Genomic DNA, 27,511 nt, shown 5'->3' on the forward strand with positions numbered 1-27,511 from the left:
CATAGAGGGTGTGGTACATCTTATGATGTCTTTTTCTGCTACAACAGATTTTGTGTGTATGTGTAGGCCATTAAAAAGAGGAAAATTATTTTAATCAGTGCAGAATAAGCTAGAAAAGAAACTCATTATGACAATATGGAAGGACTTAAAAAAGATAGACGTGGAATTCAGCTGCTTATTAATAAAAGATTAAACATTATTATTTTAAAAAATAATAAAAGGAATGCTTTGCATCATTATACATTTTAAGTAAGTACAAAGTCAGTTCATATAATAATGTTTCACTTTAACCAAAATATTGATTCCTCAGTTCATTGTATCTGTGGGAGGAAACAGATCTTATAAATAATTTATGTACTAGATCTTAGTTCCATTTTGAAAAACAGCGAGGTTTTTTTCCTCCATGAGCTAAATGCTTCTCTCTTATCCTCTTGTTCCTCATGATGAGGACTTTTGCCTGCTGCATCACTGAATGTTTCTGCTCCCATCACTGTCCTGGAGCTCTCCACCTGGAGAAGCTGTTTTGCTGGCCTCGTTGTCCATGTTGTTGTTGAGGATGTCATCACAATCCATCTGTGCCATCAGGTTGAAGCGCTCAGCCACGCAGTGGGCGGTGAGCCGAGCCTCGGGGTCGTGGTCCCAGCACTCCGTGATGGTGTCGCACAGGAAGCGCATTCCCTGCAGGGAGAAGGGCTGAAATTAGGATCAGAAGGCAGGAAGAAAAGAATCTAACAAAGTCTTAGTGGTTTACCAGACTTCTGACAGCCTCCTGCATAAGGGCTGGTTTTGGCCAAGCTTAAGCACAAGAGGAATCAGCCTTGGTAAGTTGTGGAAGTGCTGATGCTTCCATTGGCACTGCTTGTGTTAGAGCAGCAGCCTCAGCTCTCACAGCATCTGCTCCCAAATGTTTCCCATGCTCCCTGGAAACTGGCTTGTGTTGGCTGTGAGACTTAGAGCCTGTTTCCTTCCAGCCTGTATTTATTGCCTGTCCTCAGCCTTGCCCATTTGGATCAGTGCACCCTAAAATCAGGAGGGACAGGTGAGGTGTGGACCGTGACTTGTAGGCTGTTGGCTGAGCCCAGGCCTCTGGGCTTGAGCTGCAACCCTGCCTGTTACACCTGGAGGGAGGGGTTGGGGAGGGGGGGACGTGGTTTTCAAAGGTAGGTTTGGAAATAATTTCTTAAGTCTGACTTCTTGTTTTAGTGGCATTCTGAAAGGCTGTGCTGTGCCAAACACTCATTTCAGTGTGCAGCTGAACCTTGTTCCCTTTTCACAAAACAGTGTTTTGTTTGAGATGGGCTGAGGCGCTTCCCAGTTTACTCCAGAGCACATGGAGTTCATCTCAGCTGCAATGCTTACATCTCCCAGAAAGCTGGTGTTTTTTTGTCCAATTGTGTAGGGCTTTGAAAAGAGTCACAATATTTTGGGCCTAGGAGCAAAATAAATGGTAGTATACAGCTGGTGCTTTCCCCACTCTTTAGCTAGTAGCACAGCTAGCACCAGAAGCTGTGTTGAACCTTCCCTCGCCCATGTAATTCCATCATGTGCTATTGCTCTTGGCATCATTGTCAACTAAAGTTGGAACACAGTGGAAAAATCATTATTCTAAATAAGGCTTCGTGTTTTTCAGTGGGTTTTATGTATTTCTTAATTTGCAATTAAGAGAACCCTGAAGTTTCATATGGACCCACACAAGAGGAAAATCCAAGTCCTATAGAGAGATAGGGTCAGTTCCATCTGCCCTTACTCAGAACTTACTGCTCACTGCTAAGGTTCATTGTGCTAAGTCTTCCATAATAGGCACAGATTGGAGAGAACAGGATTGTAGAGCAAAACTGACAGATGGTGTGTTTCAGCACCTCTGACGTCACTTATTTATTAGCTTAGTTGAAAGGATTTGAGGGTAATTGATTACATGCAAAAATGAGCTAGCTTAGGTGAAGCTTTTAAAGTCATCCTGTTCTCAAACAGGACATTCAAGATTTTCTGTACTTATTTTTCTCTGAAATAATAACATTTATTTGCAGTTTGCCTTGTAGTGATGATGTTCTTTTGAATGGTATAACTGAAACATCTTGTTTGGCTTACAAAAGGAACTTAGTTTGGCTTTTATATTTGATATCTGTTTTTCTAAGATTCCAAAGGATGCTGAGTTGTACAAGTGTATTTTTAGTGGCAATATTGACTTAAGCTGCTGCTGCTCCTTCCTGTCCTGCACCAGCCTCTGGTTGTGCCAGTACATCAGTCTGTTCAGCTGCTTTGTGAACCAGATTCAGGAATTTACCTGGCCTAATAAACCTTTTTTTTCCTTTTTTTTTTTAATGTGCTGTGGTGTGAAACAAGGTAGAAGCACGGACCTAAGGGGTCCATAAGTTATCTGGGAAAGTGGGGACGAATTTCTTCAGCTGACTTTGTTGTGAGGCCTTGCAAGCAGTTGCCCTCAAGGTGCTGTTGGGTGAATCAGCCCTGTCAGGGAAATTGGTGCTGACACTTGCTGGAAATCAAACCATGGTCTTCACTTGACTGAGAGCAATCCTGACAGTTGAAACGTGGAAGTTTTTATGTCTTATTGTCATTGGTGGGAACATCTGTCGGTGCTTCCCATTCAGATGAGCAAATTATCACCTTTCTTGATGTCACTCAACACTTCCTCCCACGGGAAGCCAGCCTGGATGCCTGGAGTGGCACAAGCCAGTGGCTTTCTTCTGCTTCCCACCAGATGGTGCTGCCCAATTCCTCATCCTAGGGAGAACTGTTGCAAAATTCCCAGAAAATGCTGTGAAGCCAGGCTTGTAAAGAGATGTTAGACCAGCAGAGATTAATCAGAGAAAAACTTTCAGCAACATGATGTGGCTTTCATGGCTTTTCTGTTCCTCTTCCCCGGTGACTATCAGGTGGTCCAATAAAAGTTCCCACCTTATAATCCTTGTTCTGTTTGCCTGCTACACCAACCCAACTACAGCAACATTATTTCTGGGAGGTGACTGCAGTCAGCCTCCCTTCAGCCCTGGGAACAGCAGTTATGCTCACACTCTATCAAAGTGTGATTTTTGACAACCCAAGCCTCTGTATATTTTTTCTTTGGTTTCAAAGTTTATCAGAGACCCTGTGAGGTGAATGTCTGAGCTGAATACTCAAAGGCTTCAAACATGTGGCTCTGCTGATTGAAGTTCCTGTATTTGCCTTTGTCAATGAAAAAGGCTGGGTGAGCTCCAGAAATGGACTCACCAACTGATAAACTCCCCAGGGCTCCCGCAGAAGCCACGGATTCATTTGATCCTGTTTGCAGTTTTGGTTAGTCAGGTCAGCTGTGAGTCTTTGGACAAACATGCTTTTGAGAGGAGGCATTGTAGGGAACATGTGGCCTCCTAAGGTTGAGAAATTCTCTCCTTCCTTTTGCAAAGCCTGCCTCTGTGTGCCAGCAGGGCAGAGTGGGAGCAGAGGCAGTGTGTTTTACGGGTGGATATTGCAAAATGCACTGAGCACTGCAAGGCTCTGAAAGCCAGCAGGCTCAATGTTCCAGCTTGATTTTCAGGTGAATGGGAATGTTGATCAGCACATGATGTTTTTCCACAAGACATGTGAAATTCAAGAAGTCCTAAAATCAGGCAAGATGTGGAAGTCACGATCAGCATGCCTGTTACCCCTCGTGTCCTTAGTGTGTGGCAGAAAGCACTGGCCTGGGGCAGAGAACCCTGTCAGGGCCAGGAGGGAGCTCTGTTTCTGTAGCTGGTTGCTCTGGGTGTGCTTGTGGTTGGTTTTAACAGAGCACATTTTGTCACTGCTGAAAAGTTCCTGTTCTAGAACACTGGGTTATGCCCTCTGTGCTGACACATTTACTTTCAGACCTTCTGAAGGCTGGTGAAAGACTTCCCTTGACAAGCCCTGAGCCTTGCAGCATCCCTGCTCTCAGCTTCACTCACTTTTCCTGAGTGTTTCACATGAAGGACATGCTTCCTAGTTTGCTCTTCCTTCTAGTAATGGAAATTTCTCTCACGTTGAAGGTAATACTGAGCTTGAAAAATGCAGGCAGAAGGCAGGATGTGCCTCCCTTCCCCTCTGTCCCTACTGTGAATGGCTGTGTGTGAGGGACTTTGTTTCCTTAGCCTTCCAGACAAGGTGCTAGGGGGAGAAGTGGGGCAAAATCCAATGATTCATGAGAAGAGCTGCGCTGAAGTGCTCCATTTTTTGCTGTTATCCTCAGGGTAACTGAAACCCATCACCTACCATTTACAACTTCCTGATCATGGCTATTGATCAACACATTCTGCTGTGCCTTGGCTGGTGGCTTTTGTGCAGCAAGGAAATGAGTCCAGTGGAACTTGTGTGGGCTCAGCCATCCACAGTGGAGGTGAAAGTAGATCCCAGGAGTTCTGCCCACTTTTCCTTTGACTATAAATTTAATTTTCCAGGCTGGTTTAGTGAGGAAGTACAATATGTGTTGCTCTTTTCTGAACCAGTTGCTCCCAGCTTACCTGGTGCACCAGCCAGCTGCTTGGGATCTCGGGTCGCCCTCTGCCATGCAGCACGATGTCCCTCATGGTGTCCACGCAAGGCTGCTCCTGGACTTTTGACCCAAAAGGGAGCTCATAATTCTTTACCTCTGCAAGGAAGCAACAACAGCATTACAGGATGTTTCTAATTCATTCCCTGATTTGTTTTGGTATGGCCCACCAGATGAGAATGGATTTGTTTTTAACAGTCTGCAAAAAAAAAAAAAAAAAAAAAAAAGCAGATCTGGAAACAATTGAGAACATGAACACAAAAATGTAGTGCTGGGTTTTCACATAGAGGTTCTTTTCAGAGACAGCACCTAGGAACCATCTGACGTCCTCCCCAAACCCAAAAGATGCAGTACAAAGGACCTGGTTTGTCTATGGTGAGACAATTTGAGCAGGCAGAAAGTACGGTGCTGGTGAAGGATGGGAGAGGTGACTATGACACGAGAATTTCCAGATTTCTGCTACAGGCAAGGAATGGGTTAGAGGAGAAATGGCCCTTCTGGAAGAGCAACCCCATGTGGTGGAAGACCAAGGGGAAACTGGCTACTGGCAGAGGTGAGAGGCCACCCTGGTTTCTGCTGGCTCCCATCCAGATGTGAATGCAGGTGAGATATGAGCAGAGAGAGATGGCCTGGGAATGCTGGCTTGGGAATAAAGGAGGCATGGTGCATCCAGACCAGGCAAGGGCCTCCCCCTGCCGACCATGGGGCTTGCAGGGCAGTTGTAGCAGCTTTCTGGCCAAGGGTTGAGAGTTCCTGCAGTTCTATGGGCTTGATTGTGAGTAGGTGGGATAGGGAAGGAAGTAAATGTGACCAGGCAGAAGGCAGGCAGGGGCTAACTCCAGGGCAGTTAATGAAATGTTTTGTTACACACAATTGTAGATGCCAGGATGTGTCTCTGGGAGGTGACAGGGTATGTCATACTGTCAGAGGCTGGGGTTTGTGAGTCCCCATTGCAACATAAGCTCTCTGGTGTTGTCTGAAGGAAAAAATGGTTGAGGAGGGAGAGGCACCTTTGGCTGTTCCTGCTTGGTTTGCTTTGCATCATCAGCACAGGCTCCATGGGACTTGGCAGCTTGTCAGCTTTGAGCAGGGGCTGGACCAGATGTCCCCATGGGGCCCTGTCCTGCTTCTTGACCACTGAGCCACCCCCCTTCAGCCACTGCACACAGAGCAGGGGAATCTGTCACCAACTCTTGGCAGCCCTGCAAAGACCTGGACCACGCCAAGTCACGTCTTAGGCCATGAGCTGGGATGTGGAAGTAAGGGAGCAAAAAGGCACACAGCGACCTGGGTGTGATGCTCCTACCTCCTACCACTTCACATCTGGAGGCCATTTCCCACAAAACAAGGGCCATGGAGTAGACATCCATCTGCTTGAAAGACTCCAGGTCTTCCAGGTTCACTCTGGACTCCAGGACCTCTGGGGCCATATACCTGGCGGTGCCCACCTGGCCACAGAGAGGAGAGAGGCATTAGCAGGGGTGGGCGAGGACTTTGGCCACAGGACATGGGGGTGGCTGGCAAAGGCTCTTCCAGAGAGGGCTGATGGGTCATACTTGCCTGCCCACTGTTGGCAAAGTCATCCACTGTCAGGGAGGGGTCGAGGCGTATGGCGATGCCGAAGTCGCAGAGCACGCACTCCTGCTCGTTCTTCACCAGGACGTTTGTGCTCTTGATGTCACGGTGGGCGATGGGGATTTTTGGGCGGCCGCAGGCGGTGTAGTCGCTGTGAAGGTGGGCCACCCCACTCACCAGGGACCCAGCCATCTTCTGCAGGTCCATCCAGCTCAGCACATGGTGGGAGAGGTAGTCCTTGAGGTTGCCCCGGCTGTGGTAGGCGGTGATGAGCCAGTACTCCCGGCGGGGCCCCGTGCCCCGGTCCTCAGCAGTGAGGAACTGCAGGACGCTGTCGTGCCTGAGGCTGGTGTCGGTGAAGATCTGGCTCTCGTTCTTCCAGGAGGAGTATTCCTCGCAGGGGAAGATCTTCACAGCCACGGTCTCGTACTGCCCCGAGCGGCTGTGGCTCAGCTTGGCCCTCCACACCTCTGCGAACTGCCCTTTGCCCACCATCTCGTCCAGCTCGATGGGGAGCAGCTCAGCGGGGCGGCTGCTGGCGCAGCCGGGGCTGGTGCTGGCTGGGCTCTCGTCCATCAGTACGGACAACTTCTCCTCCCGCTCAGCTGCCTTCCCCTGCTCTGGCAGCACTGGGGGCTGTCCCTGTTTCCCACCCCACGCCTTGGCTCTCTTGCGTCGCTTCTGCGTGCGGCAGAGGTAAAATATCACCGTGATCATCACCGCCACCAGCAGCGGGGGCAGGAGGCTGATGGCAGCCACTGGGATCACCTCTTTGCTCTGCAGCATGGAGTAGCCTGAGGGGAGGAAAGAAAAGGCGAGGTGCTGCTGCGGGTCTGCCACAGCTCGTTTTCATCACGAGGAGGAGGAAAATACGCAAAGCTGTTAATGGAGCGCAGCCCTTCGCGGGGCCGCACAAGGGCTCATCCCGACACAGAGCCCAGATGTAGGCACTTAGCAAGGGGGCTGATCGGTTTTGGTCTCAAATTTATCTTCATTTATCAACAGAATACACAGGCCAGCATCACTTGGATGGGACAGTGTGGCACAAGAGACTGCAAAGGGCATTTTGGGGGTCCCAAGCGCTGCTTGCAGTCATGGCAAGGGGAGCTTGGCTGGAAATAACACTGATAAATCTGAGGCAAGGCTCGAACACAGCAAATCTCTGAGGGGGCTTGGGGCTGGAGCTTTGCTGGACCCCTGTGGTACACAGAGAGTCAAGAAGGATGCTGGGGGTGGGCAGTGTGCAGGACCACCCAGCGCAGGGGAGTGCCTGGGTGCTTTGCAGGATAATTAGCACACAGGAGCATCATTTCAGTGCTTGTCTGGCAGTGCTGGCATCTCCTTCCTCAGACCGTTACAGCAGCATCCCCAACAATTGCCAGGGCATGGCTGCGTTTGTTTTATTTCTTTTAAACCCTCTGTTGGCCTTCAGATTGTCAGGGGGAGGACACGCACACAAAGCCATAACCCTCACACAACATATAATTGTCTGATCCTTTGATGTTCATGATTCCTGGAATAAAAATGCTGACTTCAGTCGAGATATTCAAGTAAAATCTTACTCAGAGGTTTTTCTGCCAAGTATAATAACCCAGGGGAAGAGGGATAAGAATCATTCCATAAGCAAAACTCTCGCTGCTTGACCTCAGTGTGTGCAGATCATAATTCAGGTTCTGGAAAAACAGAGCATTTAGCTATTTTCCTTGGCAAATTTCAAAAAAATATGCTGCAGCTAATTTCTGCAAGGCTGTGAAAGCGTTTCTAAAATAGGCATCAGGTTTAAACCACAAGATCAACCTAAACTGATATAAATCAATAACTAACTCAGGAATATGTTTATTTTGGAAAGTATTGGGCTTGGATATCACCTACTGCTTTAATGGATTTACCCGATGCTTTGGATCCCATCTTTGAAACTCTGAAGAAAAAGAAGATATTTTTAAGGGAGTTGCATGCACAAGTCCGAAAAGGGGAAGTTAACACAGCTTCAGGAAATTCCTATGTGAGGATGCCCCTTCCTGATGGAAGTCTTTTGATACACAGGGGCTGCAGCAGGGCTTAGACCCCTTCTATGGAAAGCAAATGTTGTTGATCTGGCAATAACCACGGGTCTGTAAACCCACACCTTGTTGAGCATTGCTGTGTGGGTCTCTCCATCCCTGCTGAGGGGATGTGGACCTCCAGGGCTGGGCTCAGCTGGAGCACAGGTGGAAAGGACTTGCCATGCTCCAGCCTACCCAGCATCTTCCCAAGGTCTCACCTGGACTTCTGTGTGCACAGCTTTAGGAAATGATCACTCTGTGTGCTCATTAGCATGGTCTCTGATATCTGATGGAGTCCCCTGCACCCCTAGTGTGAGGGCAATGCCACCAAGCAGCCCAGATCTGAAAGCAAAGCTTAGGGAATCAAGAAACAGGAAAAAAGTCTGCCTGCTTCAGCTGCCGGAGAAGTGCTCGTTTCTCTGCTCAGGAGTTGCCTAGACCACTGAACGTGACAATAATTTAAAATTTAGAATGCAAATGATCCCTTAAAGTGGAAGAGAAGGAGGTAAAGAATGGGTTCTGTGAGCCTGGGGTTTGTCTAGTCTGGACCCTGGCCCCTATCTAAGAGGAGAGAGTTGTTAAAGACCTGCACAGGTCTTGCTCTGACTTCCAGTGCTTTCCACGCTAGCTGACAGGAGGAGGCTGGATATGGAGCCTTTGCTGGGGGTGGCATTTCCAATGAGCCAGTCGTCATTTTTGTGTGAAATTGTGAAATCCTGGCAGCAGCTTTGGGATTTGGCTATCTCTCCCTAGAAGTGTGTGTACCTGTTATGTTTGGCTGGGGAAGCAGCAAAGAACTGCCGAATTTAGCATCATTTGCTTCCATTAAAGTGGCTTGTTTGTTCAAAGAATTTGCATTTCATGTGATGTTTTTCTTTTTTCCTTATGTTGCAGGAGAAGCTATACCACTGACTTGCAGATTCTGCTTAGGCTCATTTTCAGCATCTCCTTGTTCTGTGATTATGCAAAACTGGAGGCATTTCATTTTGCTTTTGTTACAGGTCAGATTCTTGATGGACACTTGGATAAACCTGGTCCACTTGGAGTTGGGGAGGTTTAGACAAGCCCCCAAAGGCTCTGGTTGGAAATATTTCCAAAATATACGACCCTCCTGAGGTACAGAAGTGAGCAGCCTCTTAGTTTTCCCTCCAGTGGATTTACAGCTCCCGTTAGATCTCCAGCCATGTGCAGCAGTGTGCCAAGCCACACTCGTGTGTGTGCTCAGCACCCGAGTGGCTCCAGCTGTCCCTTCCCAGGAGAAACCCTGCTGCAGGAATTCCCAGGAAAGCAGCAGGGGAGGCATTCCTGTGTGCCCAGCCCTGCACCCCAGCATCTCCACCTCTTCAGGTTACAGCCGTGGGGGATGCCAGCAGTTCCTGTGGGTGTGTTCTGGGGCAGGATTGGCTCCAACACGATTTATGTAAAGCTTTCAGAGCTTTTGACTCACACTACATTACACCAGCCTCTGGGTTCCCCATCTGATTCAACCTGTGCTGAAAGTATGGCCCACTGAGAGATATGGTGGATTTTCCACCACCTGATGTTTCCAGACAAAGGCTGGAGGTATTGCTGTGAGGAATGCTTTGGCCACAGACAAAATGCTGGGCTCAGTGACAGGGTAGAGATTTTAACTGGCTTTTATATGGGGAGGGCAAAGAAGATGGCAAAGAGCCTCTTCTGCCATTGCATCTCCTACTCCGCAGGAAACACAAGGGATTTGGCATTGGTGCTGTGTGCTGCACCCCCATAAATAACATTAACAAAAGCACTCACCATTGGTGTGGTTTTCAAAGATGAGTTTGTCGTTGCACTCCTGCTCGTCCACACAGCCACAGATGTAGATGATGCCGTCCTCGCTGGGCTGGTGGCTCATGATGCAGCGCGAGGTGTTGTAGTTGGGGACCATGAGGTTTTCGATGGGGCGGTGGGGGTTGTGGCAGAGCGTGCTGATCCTGATGCTCTCGTTGTCCTGTCTCCTGCATGTGACAAATGAACCGACACAGCATTAGCCCGGCAGCTTGGCCCTTGTGTCACCTGTGCGTCACCTTAGACCCGGTTCTAAGATCATTTCTTTCAGGCTGTGTAGGGAATGACTATTTGCAGTGGCTGTGGTATAATTCTACTTACAACATGTACTTATAGGACCAGTGATGGGGATGACTAGCCCTGCACAGGCTACAGCATTGCAGCTACGCCTGGGTGCATTAAAAGAAATGACAACCATTCATTACTTCTTCAGGAACAGCCTCTGCCTCCTGACCTGGTGGTGCAAAGCAGGGGGATGAAGGCATGGAGAGATTTCACAATGTCTTTGAGGTCAGCTGGGAAGTCAGACATAAAAGCCAAGGAAAGAACCTAAATTTGTCGCCCTCTCCCTGGTGAAGTCGCTCAGTTTCAGCACTCCCCACACTTTTTTGGTGGCTACCAGATAATTTGACAGAGGAGCTCCCAGATGAAGAGGCCTAGGAGGGTGAGATCCCTTTTGGTAAGGCTGGGCCCCTGGAGGACATGAGCGTGAGGCCAAAGCTGCTGCTGTGACTGAGATACCCACTCAGGACAAGTTTGGATGATTCACATATGCCTCTGCAAGTGAGCAGCAAGGCTGGCCTGGAGGTGAGCCCTGCCTGCAGGGATCTTATCCTCTGGATGAAGCATAGAATGGGAAGGGAGATGCTGGAAGGGGCTGGCAGGGTATTTGTGACTGCGTGGCTGCCTCACCCCATCCGAGACACGATGCCGGGTGCAGCTCCATCCTGTGCAGTGGGATTGCTTCCCCGGCATGGGGATTCCTGCTGCAGGGGCCTTGCTTTTTCCTGTACATGTAAGCTGTAAATGGGAAAAACCCAGCAACACACTGGATTGCCTACCCAGGATTTAAGGTGCCTTCTCCATGCGTGCGTAGGGGAATTTGGGGCAGGGGGTGGATTTTGTTGTTTGTTTGTTTGGGCTTCTCGTTGTGTTTTGCTTTTTAGAAGTCCATAATGCAACAATTAGGTTGAGCCAAACTCCTACTGAAAGCTGGCATAGAGCATTCACGCTAATTAGCAGGTTGAGATAAAGCCTAGCGATAAGTGCTTGGCTGGCTTTCACTTTGGCAGCCAAATTAAAAGGAAAAGTGGAGGAAAATCACTCTGGGCAGACCCAAAATGGATGCTTTTTTAGTTTTGCTCACGGGGACCAAAAAAGCTGGGGGAGGCACTCTTCCGGGCCAAACCATGCAGTGTGTGCTTGGCCTGAAATGCAAGACTGTGTTTCCTGTCCAGGCACCTCTTGCAGGAGCAGAAAAGGACTTTTTCCAAGGGATGGGAAAGATGTGGGTTAAACCCAGTGGGTTAACCCCAGTGTGGTGCCAGCTCAGATATCCATGTGCTCGATGGGGACTGACCTTGGCTGCACCCCTGCATTGTGAACTGAGGTTTCACCTGCCTAAGGACATCACTGGTTTGGAGGTCAGGGTTGCTGGTTTGCCCTTGAGTTCGGCTTGTAAAGCTTAATTCAAAGGTTTATGAGAGCTTATAGATCCTGCAGCAAACTTGCCGTGCTTTCAGCTCAAAAGCTGAATCTATTTAGAAAATAAACGGGTACTAATTACGGGGCAGACCAAATGACTTTTTTATTGTGCATTGTAATTTTAATTATAATGGAGTCAAGGAAAGAGGAAGAGAAAGTCCTGAATTACTGCAACAGGCAAAAACACAAGCACAGGGGTACACACATGAACCCCTTCCTTCCCTGCCTCCCCTTGGAGAGGAATTTCCTCTTACCATATTGCCACGCAGATCTCGTAGGGGTCCTCGCAGTAGGAGTTGAGGTTGCAGTTGCTGTAGCACACCTTCTCCTCGCAGGCTGGAGCTGTGGAGTCGCACCACTTGCACAGGTTGGTCTTGAGGCTGCGGCGGGCGCCGGCACCGCAGGCTGCGGAGCAGAGAGGGGCTGCGGGTGAGCGCGGCCGTGCTCGCCCTCAGCGGGGAAAAACAACCACCATTCCCAGCGACTCACAGAGCCAGGGGAGAAGGAGCCTCCACTGGCCCCATTTCTCCATGCATGTTTTAAAATAGCCTTTGTCTGGCTCTCCATTACCCAGTCATTTGTGCTCTGTGTTGTCCCAAAGCCTCGAGGAGATGGGGGAATGCTGCGGGCAGGTCCCGCCGGACAGAAGCCTGGGAAACCGCAGAGAATCACGTTTTCCCTCTGCTTTTCCCGCACCATTTATCATCAAGGGGAAATTTACTTCTTCCTCTACCACCCAGGTTCAAATTGGCACTTCCCCTCATCCCGAGTACATTCGGTGTTCGAAAAGGGACATCTCCGGGTCGCTCTATGCCTCAAGACTTCATTTATTCCCCTCAGCAGGAAGAGAGGTGCTGGGGAGGGATGTACGGCCAGGCTGGGACAGCTCCCGCCTCTCCTGCTGCCTCCTCGTCCTCCCCCTTCCTGTTCAGTGAGGCCACGCTGGGAAACCTGTTTGCTACCCACTCCCCAAGAATCTGTGGCTGACACTTCCCCGGCTCTGGGGCAACAGGGGCTGCTCCCTCCAGGGCTCCACTGCCCACTGTGCTCCATCCCAGCAAGAGGTGTTCTCCTGCCCCTTGAGCCTCAGATCTGCCGCAGCAGCAGGAATAACTGCTGCCTGTGGGGAGCTGCTCTGCCTGTATCTCACAGGCATAACATTATCTCTATTTTTATAGAAAGGGTGCATGAACTATGCTTGGTTAAGGGATAAATCCCAGCTAAATTTAAACTTCCTGTCTTAAGGCTGCTAAATGTCTTTTTAAAAAATGCCACTGAGTGGCTTATGTAGAAATATTTATTTATGCTTTTTTTTTTTTTTTTTTTTTTTTTTTTTTTTACTTAAATATATGCACTCCAAAGTGTTCAGGTATGAACCTGAACTACAGCAGCTATTTTTTTGAAGCTTTGGGCCATCCATGATTCTCTGGCTGCCACGTCCCTGAACCACCCATCAGTGCTGAGTACTCCCAGCCCCTGTGGAAAGGGCAGTCATAGCTCACTGTGCTGCCACAGCCCTCACACAGTTTTCCATCACCAGCTGTAAGTCTGAAGGAAAAAAAAAATTGCAAAATTCGTGGCTATGGCTTGGGGAGCCTCAGCCCCTGCAAGCAGGGTCCTTCTGATCCAGCACAGCCACGGGTGCCCCCAGGTCTGTCAGTGACACACAGGAACTCCTGCACTCTTGGTGATCACGTCTGTGACCTGCCTGTGTTCCACAGCTGAGCCCATGGATGCTTTTCACTGTCCCAACAGCAAAAGAGGTATTCAACTTCCCTGCTCCCCAAATCCAGGGCATGCAGCCTGCTCTGACAGCATCCCACATGCCTGCTCTGCTTCCCACACCAGCACAGACCCCCCTCTCTGCCACAGTCATAAAGAACTGCTGGAAGGCTCCCACACAGAAATAAACCATTTACAAGCTCCCATGGCCTTGTATGTAGGGCCAAGGTTAATGCTAGGGGGAAAACCTGGGTGCAGAGGAAAAGCCTGTTGCATCTGGAGGTTGGAAGGAGGAAATTTTGGCTTAAATGACCCATGCCAGGCTTAAGATGCAGCTCAGTGGGGATTGTGCTGTGCCAGGTTTTGGGGGAGCAGGGAGCAGGGTAGGTGAAGATGTTGTCCACAACCTCTTGCTCAGCATCTCCCCCATCCATGAGGCTGCTCTGGCCCTGCTGGGGCACCCAGCACAAAATCCACCTGGATTTTGTGGGTGACTTCAAGAGATCCAGTTACCCACGTCCATTTGAGGGCTAGATACCAAAACCATGGCTTCAGTGGGATTTGAAACCCCTGCAGCCAGCATGAGCTACCCTTACGTCCCTGCCTTGCTCTGCCAGAGCAGAGCTTGCAAAATCTGAGGCAAAACTCTACTGGAGGATGAGAATTTTGAGAGTGGAACAGAAATCAAGCCCAGCATTTGTGTGCAGCCTTCAACCTGCAGTAATAGCCACCGCACCCTACAAACTCCATTTGGGTAATTTCAAGGGATCAGACAATTGAAGGTAAACTGGTTTCTCGCCCCAAACCCAAGCCCTACCACACCCAGGCCTGTGCTCTGGTGGTGTCACTGCCACGGTTCCTCTTCCGCCCCTTCAGCTCAACCTATCCATGCCACGGCTCGTGCTGTGCTCGCAGCAGGCTGGTGTGGGATTGGCTCAGCACCATCACCCCAGGGACACCTGGAGGCTCTGCAGAGGAGTAAAAAATGACAAATCCAGGTTGTGGATGTTGCTGGTGCAGGATGAGGTTCGTTATCTATCTGTTTATACCCACCAGGTGTGTTATTTACTTATTTATATCTAGGGTTTGCTTGAGAGCTCAGAGCAGAACGTCAGACTCGCCTGTATGCACTGGTGCGTGTGCTGGGGATCTTGGCTTGGCTGTGCTGTGCAGAGGGGAAGCCAGGACAGACAAAGGAGTTAAATATGGAAACAAGAGCCAGAAATACAGTGGTAACTGGACAAAATTCTTCAGAGACAAATTGTTCTAAACGAACTCAGGCTGTGATTCTGTTATCTGCTCTGCAAGAAAGAGCAGGGATATCTCTTTTTCCTCCCCCTCACCTCCTTCTTGTCCTAGGAAGCTAAAAAGAAGAACACAAAGCCCACTGCAAGGTTCTTCAGGACTGTGTGTCCTTGAGCCATTAGCTCGTAGGTACAATTTAACTGCCACATCACTCATCTTGGCCCTGATTAGACCCAGATGAACACTTTCAATATTAATAGTCGGATGATTTAATAAAGCTGCACAAGCAGTAAAAGTAACAATACACTTCCATAAACGGGTTCCAGATGTTGCCAAGGCAAATGCTAAACATCAAAATACAAACTTCAAAAAAAAAAAAAAAGTTAGGAAAAAAAAAGCTGGATAAGCAAAACTTGGAACAAACTATAAACTAATTAAATGCGGGTTGAGTTTTCCAAAAATAAATTGAAGCCATAAGGATGTGAAGTGAGCCAATAAATAGTACAGTTAGTCAAAGTTATTGTGGAATGACAGTTGGAAAGATGGTTTGAAGTCACCGATAGGTGGGCTCACAGCAAGCTTGGCTTCCCATCAATAGGAAGGCTTGTTCTCCTGTGCACAAGAGCAGGATCAAATCCTCTGGTATCTATAACTGGGACTCTAGAGAGGTTACTGAGAGAATATGAGATGATTTTCAAATCAGAGAATAAATGAAAAACTATGCCAGAAGTGCCTGTGTCTCTCCTGCAATAGCAGCAGGGGTGATACCACCACCCAAGGATATCGGGATATTTTTTCCTGCATGCCGGGGCAGCCTTCCAGCCTCTCGTTGCCCACAGGGCTTCCAAAACCTCTGCCTGGCCACCTGCAAAGGCTGTGGAGACACCACTACTGTAGTCAATAACCCACCCTCTTCCCCATACAGGAGCCATTGAAAACAGCTCTCTGACAGAATTCCACCCCAGTCCCATCGCTGCAGTCACAGAAGCAGCTACCCACAGCAGATGAGCTTTCTGCCAGCAGGGACTGCACCTGTAAGAACATGGAGGGGGATTTTGAGAGCCACTATCCACCACTGCAGCCCCAGAGAGCAGGTGGGTCACCCAGCACCTCACTGTGGCTCCAGTTCTCCCCACACTGTGGTCCCCAAGGAGGAAGAACCACCTTGGGGGTTGTTTGGGGGTGCAGGCACAGCACATTTGTTACAGGCAAGGAGAAAGTGCCTCGTAACCCAAGCAAGGGCAGGAAATGCATTTTCACTGAGGGGCAGAATGAACACTTTCAGTTCTCAAGTATTCTCCCTGGCATGTTGCTTTGGGACAGCTAAACACCAAGATGGGCTTAAGGGAATGTGTTTGGAGTGAGATGCTAGGGCACTTATCCCTGTCCCCATCTCTTCCCTTCCCAAGGTGGAAGGAGACCAAGGCTTTTGTTACACAGAGCCTCCATTATAGGACCCTCAGATCATGTTCTGTCTTGCAGTGATAACTGTCCTTATTGTATTTCTCAAGGACAAAGAAAATTTGTTAATTTTTAGGTTGCAAATGTTCTACAGTGAGGTCTATCCCCTCTTTTCTGCATACCTCCAAGCACCCCAGGATGGGGCTGACACTATTTCAGCAGTCACAGAGGGCTGCCCAGCTTGCTGTTACTGCAGTGGCTCTGGGAGCCCCTGCATCATCTTTTCCATGCAAGTCAGTCAACCTGTCATCCCCAGGCTTTGCACTGGGAGAGACTAAGGCTAGGGAGATCAGCTGAGATGCTCTTTGCTTTCTCTAATGAGCAGTGCACTTAAACACAGGACTGGGGAGCAGCTCTAACTCAACCCTGCAGCCCTGTTCTTCCTGGAAACCCCCAGATAGGTGCCCTAATGGAAACACAACCTGCACTGGGACTTGCTTTCCCACCTGGGTGAGCCTGGGCTCCGCGGTGAGTCCCATGTCTGCTGTCAAGTTTAGGATTAGGTTTTGCTTTGGGCTTTTATCCATGGTTAATGACACAAGTATGCAATAACAGAGCCTCATAAAATTATTATGAGAACAAACAAATTCCTTCCCTTTTATATGCAGTACTTTGTTTTTAAGATTAATCCAACAGCAGAGCTGATGGGCTCTGCTCTCTCGCTGACCCATGTGAGAGAACCAGGTGTTCCCCATCACCAGGTTACTCTTGAGCTGCCTCCTCCATGATGCAACAACCAGTGGCACAGATGGGTGTCAGGGTAATTCCTATGCCCTGATTTCCAGGAGATTCTGTGCAGGGTCAGAAGTTCCCATGGAAGTTGTTCAGCATGACCTGTGTAACAGTGATCCCACATTTCTTGCAGATTTCTTGCTGTCTTGCCTGATCTTGTTGCAGCATCCTGCTGTGCTGCAGAATCTCCCCAGAACCAGACCTCAAAGTGTTGTACTTCTGTTTTGAAGTCAGCTCCAGCAGACTCCTGTTCTCCAGTGGTGGGGTCTGGTGCTGCTTTCAGCTGCTGAACTAAAGAGGTTTTTAGTGTCAGGCTGCTCTTCTCCATCCATGTGTTTTACACTGTATCTTTATCTTTGTAGGAGAGGTAGAGCAGACCAAATGGAGCTGGAAAATCTTAATATCCAGGTTTTTGCCTGTGCAAGGCACAAGCCACTGGCTCTCCCAGGAAATCCATCAGTGCTGTATTCGGATCAGGGGACCAACCCAGGCTCCACCCTCAGGTATGTGGTCCCGCATCATCCTGCATAATAAATACTGCATTTGGCAGAGTACGGTATGGAGCAAGGAACAAGCCAGAATTGTTTCTTGGTGCATAAAAAAGGACTGATTTTGATTGTGTCAGACACCAGTTCTTCCAGTGCCAGGAGGACATGCAATATGCATTTCTGGTTTGTTTGGACCTTCTTCAAACAGGCTGGTAACTAACTTATTCTACCATTTATTTTTCCTTTGTGAAAATATCCCTTTAAATTCAGTGTTTAGCAAATACTGCTTAGTCCCATTACAAAGTAAATTGGGTATGGATCATAACAGCAGGCTTCTCCAGTCTCGTTCAGATGCTTAAATTACATCATGATCTAACTTCACCCAGGGGAGGGACAAGCTCTGCAGATTGTGTCCGTCCTTCTGCTTTGGTAATCTCCGGTATTTCTCGTGTGCCTTTCACAAGTTTTCTGTGTATCAGCGCAATGACTCTGCTTTTGGGGAGTGGGGATGTTTTGTACTGAGGTACCCCAGGGTTGTACCCCAGCAAAGCCAGGAGCATCCAGGCAAGCTGGAATGTCAGGGGCCAGTGAGGAGATGCCTGGCACTCGGCAGGGAGAATTTGGCCAGAGCAGTTTCTCTTTGATTTTGGTCAATTGATGTCTGGGTGAGGACAGGGGAGTGTGCCTGGCCCTGCACTCCTCCATCTGCCCTCGGAGCCACTTCTCTCCTCCATCCACTCTGACCGGATGTCAAGTTACTTTCACAGATTTCACTTTCTGTCCCCCAAAGCTGCTCCTGCTGGGACAAGCCCTGCTCCAGCCCTTTGTGTCCCTGGGGGTGGGGATGCCAGGTCCGGCCGGTGCCCAGCGCTGGGGGCTGGCAGGGGACAGCCTGTACCGCGGGACGCCTGGGCCAGCGGGGGGGCTGCAGGGGCAATTATTTGCCATATTGTGCTCTCGCTTGTGTTTAAAAACAACAACAGCTCAACTGACTCATAGGTCCTACGGCCTCTGAGTCATTTTTTATTTCTGGATTTCACTGCTCTGCCCTTTGCAATGAAGGGAGTTGCATGCGCTCTCTCTCTCTCTCTCTCACACACACACACACACACATCAAGTTCACATTTGTTTTTCCTCTATAAAAACAAAACGATTTCCATACCATTAATGAAACAGAAATTATTTGACTTCGCGTACCCTGGCTTTTATTTTCCATTGTATAAACTCTGCAGATGAAATAATGATGGTTGTAAAGTAAACCTCTCTCTCTTTTTTTTTTTTTTCCTTTCCCTTTCCAGGCAGCCTCTTTTCGAAATAGCAATAGAGAGTCACTTACAGACTTGGCTTGTGCTGCGCCTGTAGTAATTAACCCCTTCATCCCTAGCTTTTCCTCTGTTGGAAGTTAGCCAGGGCGTGGGTGAAGGCATCAGCAGGTCTCCTCTGGGACTAGAAGCAAAGCGGGGGAGCAGAGCAGGCAGGGAAATGTGGGAAAGGAGGCCAAGAGCTGCTCCAGGCAGAGCAGTGGAGTGTGCCTGGACCAATACACTCGTGAGCTGGACAGCTTTCCTGGGAGAGCCAGAGTGCTGGCACTGCAGGGCCAGAGGTACCTTCAGTCTTCCTACAAGCCCCCACTTTTTTTGGGATTAAATCAGCACTACCGTTTTGTGTTTAGCCTGGCAGCCCCGTCCTGGGTCACCTCCCTTCCTTCCCACTCCCCAGGGACCACCAGTGAAACGTTCTCTCTCCTCCACATGGCACTGCAGAAATCATCTGTGGTAAATAATTAATCACCTAATCTTGCTCTCTTTGTTTACAGGGCCGTTATGATTTTACGAAGTACTCGGAGGAACATTATTGGGTGAGGTAATACCTTACACAGCAGCAGATCCAGCTGGAGCGGGGCGTGCGAGCACGCGCCTGCCCTGCCCCGCAGGACCGGCTGAGCTGCCCTCCCCACGAGGGTGGGAGCTCTCCTGATAGACCCTCACCATCACACACAATCTGTCTGTCTTCAAGGCCTCCACACGTGCCACAAGCATTTTTCCTAATCACATTTATCATGCAACAGCACAACCCTGCTTCCCCCCAGCACTGGATCAGATGCTTCACTGGTGCCTGGCCCGGGTGGGTTGGTGACACTGACTGAGTTCCTGTTCCTCTTCCCAGACTGGGTGATGTGTTTTATATTATTTTTCTTGGATTTATTAAGCATTATGTAACTGGCTAACCAATCCCGCATGCGATGCAATCGTGGCTGATTTCATGTCAGTGGAAAGTAAACAAAAAAATTGCTCTGAAGTGGCTAAATTGAAATTCATTTCCACATGCAGAGCAATTCCTGGAGGATCTTTCCCATCTCCTCGTGGTTAATTTGCATCCAAGCTCTCATGCAACCCATTAGAAAAGAGTTATGGAAAAATTGCACATAGAATATGATGGTGTGTTATGAGGAAAAATTATTAAGATTAAGTTTATTTTACTTAAATATTTTTAAGCAAATTTGTTGATTTCTCCTGTGCCTTGAAATGTGTAACACTTGCCTATTTTTTGTCTTTCAGCTGAGGAACTCAAAATGTGAAAGTTGCTCCCCAAAGAAAGTTTGGCATTAAAGTTCGAAAAACCAGGCAAGCCAACCCTGCAGTCCCGAGGTCCTGAAGACCGGCAGGACCCAGCCCAACATGACAAGGAAGATGTTCTGCCCTTGCTCAGCTTTGGAAGGACTGTAAATATCAGGTGAGGCAAAAGCTATACCCCCATTAGACTCTGAAATCAAGCTCTTTCAGGAGCACTTGCATTCTGGTGTCATGGACAACATTTTTCTCATTAATACCACTTTGTATCCAGAGATATTGAGCTGAGGATGGGGGAATGTGGAATGGATAAAACAGCAGTGGCTTTGCACTACTTCATTTGGGTTTTTTTGGTGTTTTTGAGACTTTTAGCAATGTCTGAAAATGATGTGTATATTTCTGGATCCACTTCACTGACACACTTCACTGAAATATCAGTAAAGTTGGTGGTTGGGGCTCACCTGGTTGCATGTTATTTGCATTATTTTCAGTCAGTCCCTGAGGCAGCCAAGCACCTGCTTCACCTTGGCAAGAAGCTAAGTCCAATTAAGCTGAAATGCTGTATTAGACCTGGCTGGGCTCATGGACCATGTAACATCATTTGCCAATTGCTGGTCTGGAATTTGAACATAAAGGTGACACCGGCTGTGATTCAGGGACAGATGAGGGTGGTGAAGGGGCAGGATGGGAGAGCCCTGAGGGCAATGCTGCTGGGCAAGCTCACAGTTCCATGTGGGTGTCACCACTGCACCTATCCTTGTGCTGACTCGCTCGATGAGGAAAGCTGTCCTAAAACAAGGAGAAAACTCAAAAGTTAGGGGTTGTCCCCTCTGCTAGAGGCTAGTTTATTCCTTTGTGAGATGAGCAGGGATGCTTTGCACCCTTCCTTGAAAAGACAGCTCAAAGGAGGTTTGAGGATTAGAACAGAAGGTTAGCACAGGAATTCCTTATGTTGCCCAGGACAGCAGCTTGAGAGTGGGTTTTTTTTATTCCCTACCTGCTGGATATTGTGGGTCATTGTGTAATTATGGTCAGTACCTCTAAAGCCATGACCAGGCCAGGCAAAGCTTCCGTGGCAGGCAAAAGCAGGTATGAGTTTGCCTGGTAATAGCTGTACTCATCCCTTTAGGCATTTGTCAGCCACCGCGCTATGAATGCCAGATGAGGGGAGCTATGACACAAACCAAGTTGTGCAGCCATCCTGTATCTGAAGGTGCAACCTTGTTTTCAACAAGTCCCTTTAATTGCACCAATGTCCCCATTTATTTCTTGTTCCTATATTATGCTGTCCTTTCCACCCTGTTGTATTGGAAAACCCTAGAGAGAGCAAGCCAAGCCAGCAGCACAGTCTGAAGTGCCTGGGAAGGAAAAAAACTCCACAGCCAGGGGTCAGCCCAAGAGAAAACCATGGATACAGTGTGGTCACCATCACCGGCATCACAGCATGGCCCCACTGCCACAGCAAGTCCCACCAGCCCAGACAGCACGTGAGGGGAATGTGCCATTCTTCTTTGTCAGATGGAAAGCAAAGCAACTTATTCAGGGTCTGAGGAGGTGGGGAAATGCTGAGTTTCAGCAGTTCATAACTAATTTTAGCAGCTCTGCCAGCACCTCTGCTTATCTGGGCCTTGCAGGGTGAGGCAATGCATTATCAGCACATCACGGCCTGCCAGTGGGGTTTGCAGAGGGCTGAGCTGGCACATGCCCAGTGGAAGTTGCCTCCTAATGACTGGGGATTTGCATGCCATGTTTTCAGAGGGCTCCGAGATTTCAGCCCTTTAAAGAGCACTTTGCAATGATTCGGTTTTGACTAAATTCTTAGTCTTAAAAATAAGTCCATTCTGCCACCTCCCACACTGCTGGGGAGCAGGAGTCACTGCATGGCCACACACGGGTGGTTTGAGCTTATCCTGTTGCAAGTTGGTGCAGAAATTGCTGAGGACTGAGAGCTGCGTGGCAGAATGCAACAGTCAACCAAATCCACTCTGCTGTTGCCATCATTTTTGTTGCTCTTGTTTCTGCAGAGGCATCAACAGTCTATCCTATATCCTAATTAACTGCAGCTTCTGCAGCTCATTCTCAGATGCAGCGGTCATGAGTTCCCCCTTTCACACAGAAAAAGCAGCAGCAATCAATCAAGTAGCAAAAACATGTGAGCTGCAAGTCGGTAGCAGACATTGCTCTGCCTAAACTACTGCCATTCAAGTAAAACTACTGTGCAACAGTCAGTGGCTTTTTGCTGTTATCATCATATTATGCTCTGGAATTCAATTTTCTGCGTATTTTTCAGGCTCTGCATGAATCCTGGATTTCCGTGAACAGATGGAATTGAAATTGAAAGATACCATCCAAATAGGTAAACACGTCAGAAACATTATCTGGGTCACATTTGGGCACCAGGGTTTGCTCTGTTTTAAGTGCAAATGGGTTACTGATGATTTGGATGAACCTCCTGAGGAGTGTTTGAAATTCCTGGCACACATTTAAGATCCCATCTGCTAGAAGGTCTTTGATGAGCCCACAAAGAGACATTGGACTGGAGCTGCTGCTCTTCATCTCTCTGGTTGGACTTCTTATGATTGACCAGTTTGTATTTTTTGCATTTGTATGACTTTGATTCCCAAGGAGAAAAAAGGCTTGCAAGGGACTCTGTCACAAGCTGCTGGGGCAGTTCTTTGAACTCTCCATCCATGTGCTGTCATCAACTTGTTCCAACACTGCCAGTTCTTTATGTCTGCTAAAATTATTATGTAGAGTCAAATTTTGCCCTCATTTAGGCCAGATCTAACAGTAATTAAATAATTTGTTCTCTCAGAGGGAACTTGAGGCTAGTTTGGGTTACAGATGCTAAAAACTTTCTGCCTTCTCCTGAAGTATCCCATGTTTAGCACATAAATAGATGGCATCTTCTTCTCTTTCATGCCCTTCTTCACCTGTTAAAAAATATCTTTTCAGGAGCTTGTGTTATAACGTGCCAAAACACACTGCCCAGTAGGGTTGAATTCAAATTGAATATTTTCCATTTTTTAAAGCAGAAGAGAGCTATGGCAGGAGGGCAGGGGGACCAGGGTTGGAAAGGAATTTTTTTCAGGAATGGAACAGAGAGTACTGTTGACAAAGCTTGAAGTGCTTTTTCTTTGCACATGGAAGAGGAGCTTGTGTGTCTTTGCAATGCCTCTCAAGAGATCTCCCTTGCAGGAGAAGGAGAAGGTTTCCACAAGTCCCAGCCCCTGGGCAGAGTTACAGCACAGCTCCAGCAGCTGAGACTCAGCAGGGAGACTCAGCAGCTGAGGGAGATGAGGTTCAGGGGGAAAAGCTGCTCTTCCAGCATGGAAGAAATGACAAAGCAGGGAATGTTCTCTATTCCCCATCTCCTGCTCCACGATCTCATCATTTTGCAGTAGTGCCTTGTCTTTTCAATTCAGTAGCCTGCCTCTGGACACCTCCTGAGACATGCCACAAGCTGAATATGCTGAACAGTGTTTCTGCCCAAGAACTGCCTCCCAAGCCACAGCCTGTTGCAGAGCTGATAGCCCTGTCAAGGGTGAAAGGAAGGCTCAGATGTGATGACGCTGTTCTACAAACAGGTGAGCACAGGGCACATATACAAAACCACAGTAAATGTTTTCTGAGACCTCACCCCCAAGCTAATTGCTTCTGCCTCTGGTGGGAATGTCTACATTTTCTTCCACTGAGTGCCTTTTGACATATTAAAGGCATGGCAGGAACTGAGATCCCAGGGGATCCATTGGTCTTATTTCTGTGGATGCTTGTACCCTGGGTCTATTTGAAGAAGGATGATTCATTCAACTACTTGAGCTTATGGGTCTGTGTGTCACTTCCCACTCTAAGAAGAAGGGTCTTCTTTGCTATCATGGACTGGTTGGGGCTAATTTTGGGATAGATCTAGCATGGAAAAAATGCTTTACGCAGCAAGACAGCAGCTGATTCAGTTTCTTCCATGCTGGATGCTGGTGTTTAGAGTCTCCAAGGCAGGAAGTGTTATCAAGCAACATCAAACAGATGTTCCTCATCGTGCTCCAGCTGCATTGACTGGCAACCTGCTCAAACACTCAAGGGGGACACAGGCGTTCATTCTGCATGGACAGCAGTTTATTTAACAATCCACCTGGAAGCAGCAAAGGATCTTTTAAAAGAAATGTCTGTACCAGTGTTCATTGTAAATGCACCAGAAGCTCTTGTAGTCACGGCACTCCCAAGAACCATTTCCAGGAAGAGGCCTGAGTTATCCTCCTGATAACTCAGGAGGATAAATCCTCCTGATTTTGCAGGAAAAGTGAAGAAATTTTTTCCTGGATTTTCACACCTGCTGGTCATGGTATGGATCCACACTGGCAACATCATCTTTTGATGGGGTGCACGGTGAACTATGGCAATGCAGGATACAGCTAAGCATTCTGGTTTGGGATGGCTGAAGGGAGAATGGATCAGTATCAAAATCCCAGGGTTTTCCATGGTTGATCTAAAGAAAAGGCCCCTCTTCATGGCCAAGAACTCCAGCAGATGTCTCTGGACCTTTCAGATGCAAAGATGCAAGTGTGTTGTTCCCAGAGGGAACATCTTCACAGGGATGTTGCAGGAACTGAAGAGATTAGGAGAGATTTGGATAGTGGGGCAGTACCAGACATCAGTGGGTGTCAGCTCAGGTGATTGCTTCAGGGCTCTGCCCTGCCTGGACCCCAAAGCAGGGCAATAAACCAGCCCTGTTTGCTGGCTGCCATGGTTGTGCTCATTCCCATGGCTGGCACAAGCTCATCTGCGCTGCTTTGTGTGCAGGGCGTGCATTAGGGGGTGTGTGATGGACCTGGAGGTCTGGACTCTCCAGCTCTGAGTCATGGCCAGAGCACTTGCCATTGGGTGCTGCATGGGCAGGACAACAGCTCTTTGCAGGCTGAGTGAAGGCAGTCTGGAATTTCCTCCAGAAACCTTCACGCCTCACCAGCACTGAGTCTGGAGCCAAGGTGGAAGCTGCTGGGGACAGCTTTCTTTGGACATCTATTTATCCAGAAAGAGTGGAGTTTTTGGTCCAGTGGAGAGTAACTGACATGGAGCTAAAGAGAACATCTCCATCCACAATGTGGGAAGGTGAGAGGTCTTCCTGCAGGCAGAATGCGTCCAATATGATGCTGCTTCAACTACTTTGAGAGTTTGGTCACTTTGAGAGAGGCACAGGTAGAACTGGAGCACAGGAGCCTGCAAAGTGACACTCTGCAGCTGCCACTGCCGGAACCCCACCTCAGCTCCCCACTATAGCTGGAACAGCACACCAGCCCCCCCAGCTACAGCATGCCCAGGCTGATTGCTTCAAATCATTCATCTCAAATAGTGATAATGTCCTTAAAAAAAAAAAATCTTGAACCGAAATAACCCTGTGCAGTCCAGGGTAGCACTTGGGTTTAGGCATGTCCTTTGGCTGCTAGAGTCCACACAGGCCATAGCTCTATGTCCAGCACAGCCTGGCAGGCTGTGGTCACAGCTGGACACATTAATGACCCACATGCCACAATGAATTTGCTGTAGTATAAATCAGCTGTCATTTGTTCCTGGCTTATCAATGGGAAAGAAAACACTGCAGTGCAACAGCTCCATGAAAGTTGAAGTCTTGGAGCCTCATTAATTGGTAGGAGCATGGGCTGCAGAGGGGATTGCACGATAAGAAGGCTCTCCCAGTTCTCCTAAAATTTTGACAGTTACCAGAAACTGGCAGCAGAGTTTCAACCCTACATGGGATGTAACAAAAAGATGAACCAACTGAAGAAGAAGAAATATTACTCTGATGAACACTACAGATAATTTCCAGAGGCAGGATTACAAGAGTTGACTCTGAATTCAGGGACGCGCATGCAAGCAGGGCCAAGACAGCTTTCAGCCACTCCTTCACTTCCCCCTGAAGATCCCTAAGGAAATGTTATCCCACAGTTGGGGTCCAGCAAGGACATAATGTAGATTTGATAGGGCAGGCAGCCATCAGTGGTGTTATCTCCCTTCTGCATGGAGGCCCCTTCCAGCGCGAGGCTTTCACTTGGCACACAGCGCTGAACTTGGGATGTGAAAAGAGCAGAGTGTGTGGGAGCTGCTGATTTTGTCTCCTTAGTGGGACTGGTTTTTTTAATAAAAGTATCAGATGTTGCACTTCCTTGAAAACATGACAGTCTATGGGAGAGTTCATTAGTTTATGGCAAGTTGCAGCACTGTGGAGCCTGGCTGAAAGCAAATGTTATTGCAAAGAGTTATCACTAAAGGGAGAGGAAAACAATGTCCTGAGGAAATAAACTCGACAGAGCAAATCACAGAGCAATATAAAGCTGCGGAGTACAGGCAGTAGAGTGGAATTCTTTCTCAGAATAAAAGGCCCCAGTCACCTGTTTTTAATGCCAGTGTTTGTTTTCTGCATATTCAGTGAATACGTGGGATACATCTGTGCAGAACTCTGTCTCTAATGGGAGTAACAAGTATCATGATTGCAGCTGGCTGAACTTATTTACTACTAGTACACAAAAATGTCTTTGGGGCGATCATTAAATAGTGGTAACACCAGTAAAATACCAGTAAACATCAGTTTTGTGTTGGTTGTTGGGGTTTTATTGTTAGAAAATTGTGTGGTTTGATTTCAATTTGTACCAAATATTTCAGAAAGTATTTCTTTCATCAAAAATACAGAGTGAAGCTCTACTGATGGTCAGCTATACTGATGACTAGCCTGTCTCAAGTCTGAGCAAAGCTGGAGGTGCAAGGGGAGAGGAAATACCAGTTTTCATTCATCTCACATAGCTGTACACTCTCACTCTTCTTAACCTTCAGTTAATGTAATTCACACCAAGGACTGAAACCGTAGCATCAGATTTGGAGGTGTGTAAAGGTGAATTGAAAATGAGCCATCACTTTCCTTTCTGAGTCTCATGGCACTTGCAACATTGCAGAGCACTCCTGTTTTGCATTGTCAGGGTTTTTCTTGTGCCTTCCACTTTTATTTCCTAGCTGAAGAATTTGCTGCAGCTTTGTTCTTATTTAGCCTCATGGCAGGATGCACAAGTTTCTCCTTCAGGCAGTGGGATCCTGTGCCTGCTCCTAACCCAACTATCTACACCGAGCCAATGTGGGGCTCTGGTAGCCCCTCAGAGCTTTTGAGGGTGGTAATTTCTTCCTTTATTTTGGCTGTATTAAATCAGTATGACACGGATTGTCATGACCAGCCCCGCAGCCCTGTGTCCTGGGGTGGGCAGTGCCCACCTCCACATGCTGCTTAGCCTGGGAGGAGAGGTTTGCTCTGCTGCTCTGGCTTGTCCTTGGACCTGTACAGCTCCTTTCTGCAAATGCCTGTGAAATGCAGGGTGACTCTTCTTTTGTCTTTTTCCTTCCCTCATCCTCTCACTCTTTGACCCAGTGTTCCTAAATTTTGCATGCATTGGTGTTGGGGTGCAATCCCAATAGAGCCCCTGCCAGAGGAGCAGGCTGGCATTTTGGTGGCACTACAACCTCTGGTTTTAGCTCTGGTGACCTCAGAAATAAGAGGCCAACTTCCTCAGAAATAAGAGGCCAACTTCTTGAACAAGCTGCCTGAGGAGCCTGGGATAGGTCAGAGATTTCTTGGGCAGATCAAAAGCCAGAGATGCTTTTCTGACAGCCCTGGAGCTCCCTGTC

At 48.2% G+C, this 27,511-nt stretch overlaps 1 protein-coding gene and 3 long non-coding RNA genes across 4 annotated transcripts in view; 3 read left to right on the plus strand and 1 right to left on the minus strand.

Annotated features, from left to right (window-relative positions):
• Window positions 1-70: 70 nt before the first annotated feature.
• Window positions 71-27,511, minus strand: part of LOC137476897 (TGF-beta receptor type-2-like) — a 31,131-nt gene continuing 3,690 nt past the window's right edge. Inside the window, exons 2-7 of the mRNA XM_068195319.1 lie at window positions 11,886-12,036; window positions 9,895-10,097; window positions 6,065-6,873; window positions 5,811-5,952; window positions 4,476-4,603; window positions 71-678 (exon numbers count right to left, since the gene is read on the minus strand). Of these exons, the coding sequence (XP_068051420.1) occupies window positions 466-678; window positions 4,476-4,603; window positions 5,811-5,952; window positions 6,065-6,873; window positions 9,895-10,097; window positions 11,886-12,036 (1,646 nt within the window). The 3' untranslated portion in view covers window positions 71-465. The remainder of the gene's footprint in view (window positions 679-4,475; window positions 4,604-5,810; window positions 5,953-6,064; window positions 6,874-9,894; window positions 10,098-11,885; window positions 12,037-27,511) is intronic.
• LOC137476899 (uncharacterized) lies at window positions 665-9,613 on the plus strand. The gene is made up of 3 exons (XR_011000683.1): window positions 665-821; window positions 3,847-5,107; window positions 9,123-9,613. It is a non-coding gene; the product is annotated as an uncharacterized lncRNA (long non-coding RNA).
• LOC137476896 (uncharacterized) lies at window positions 14,342-19,132 on the plus strand. The gene is made up of 4 exons (XR_011000681.1): window positions 14,342-15,692; window positions 17,154-17,294; window positions 17,621-17,729; window positions 18,578-19,132. It is a non-coding gene; the product is annotated as an uncharacterized lncRNA (long non-coding RNA).
• On the plus strand, window positions 19,223-22,738 carry LOC137476898 (uncharacterized). The gene is made up of 3 exons (XR_011000682.1): window positions 19,223-19,450; window positions 19,838-20,012; window positions 22,140-22,738. It is a non-coding gene; the product is annotated as an uncharacterized lncRNA (long non-coding RNA).

This window comes from Anomalospiza imberbis, chromosome 7 (genome assembly GCF_031753505.1).
Source record: "Anomalospiza imberbis isolate Cuckoo-Finch-1a 21T00152 chromosome 7, ASM3175350v1, whole genome shotgun sequence".
Classification (NCBI taxonomy): domain Eukaryota; kingdom Metazoa; phylum Chordata; class Aves; order Passeriformes; family Viduidae; genus Anomalospiza; species Anomalospiza imberbis.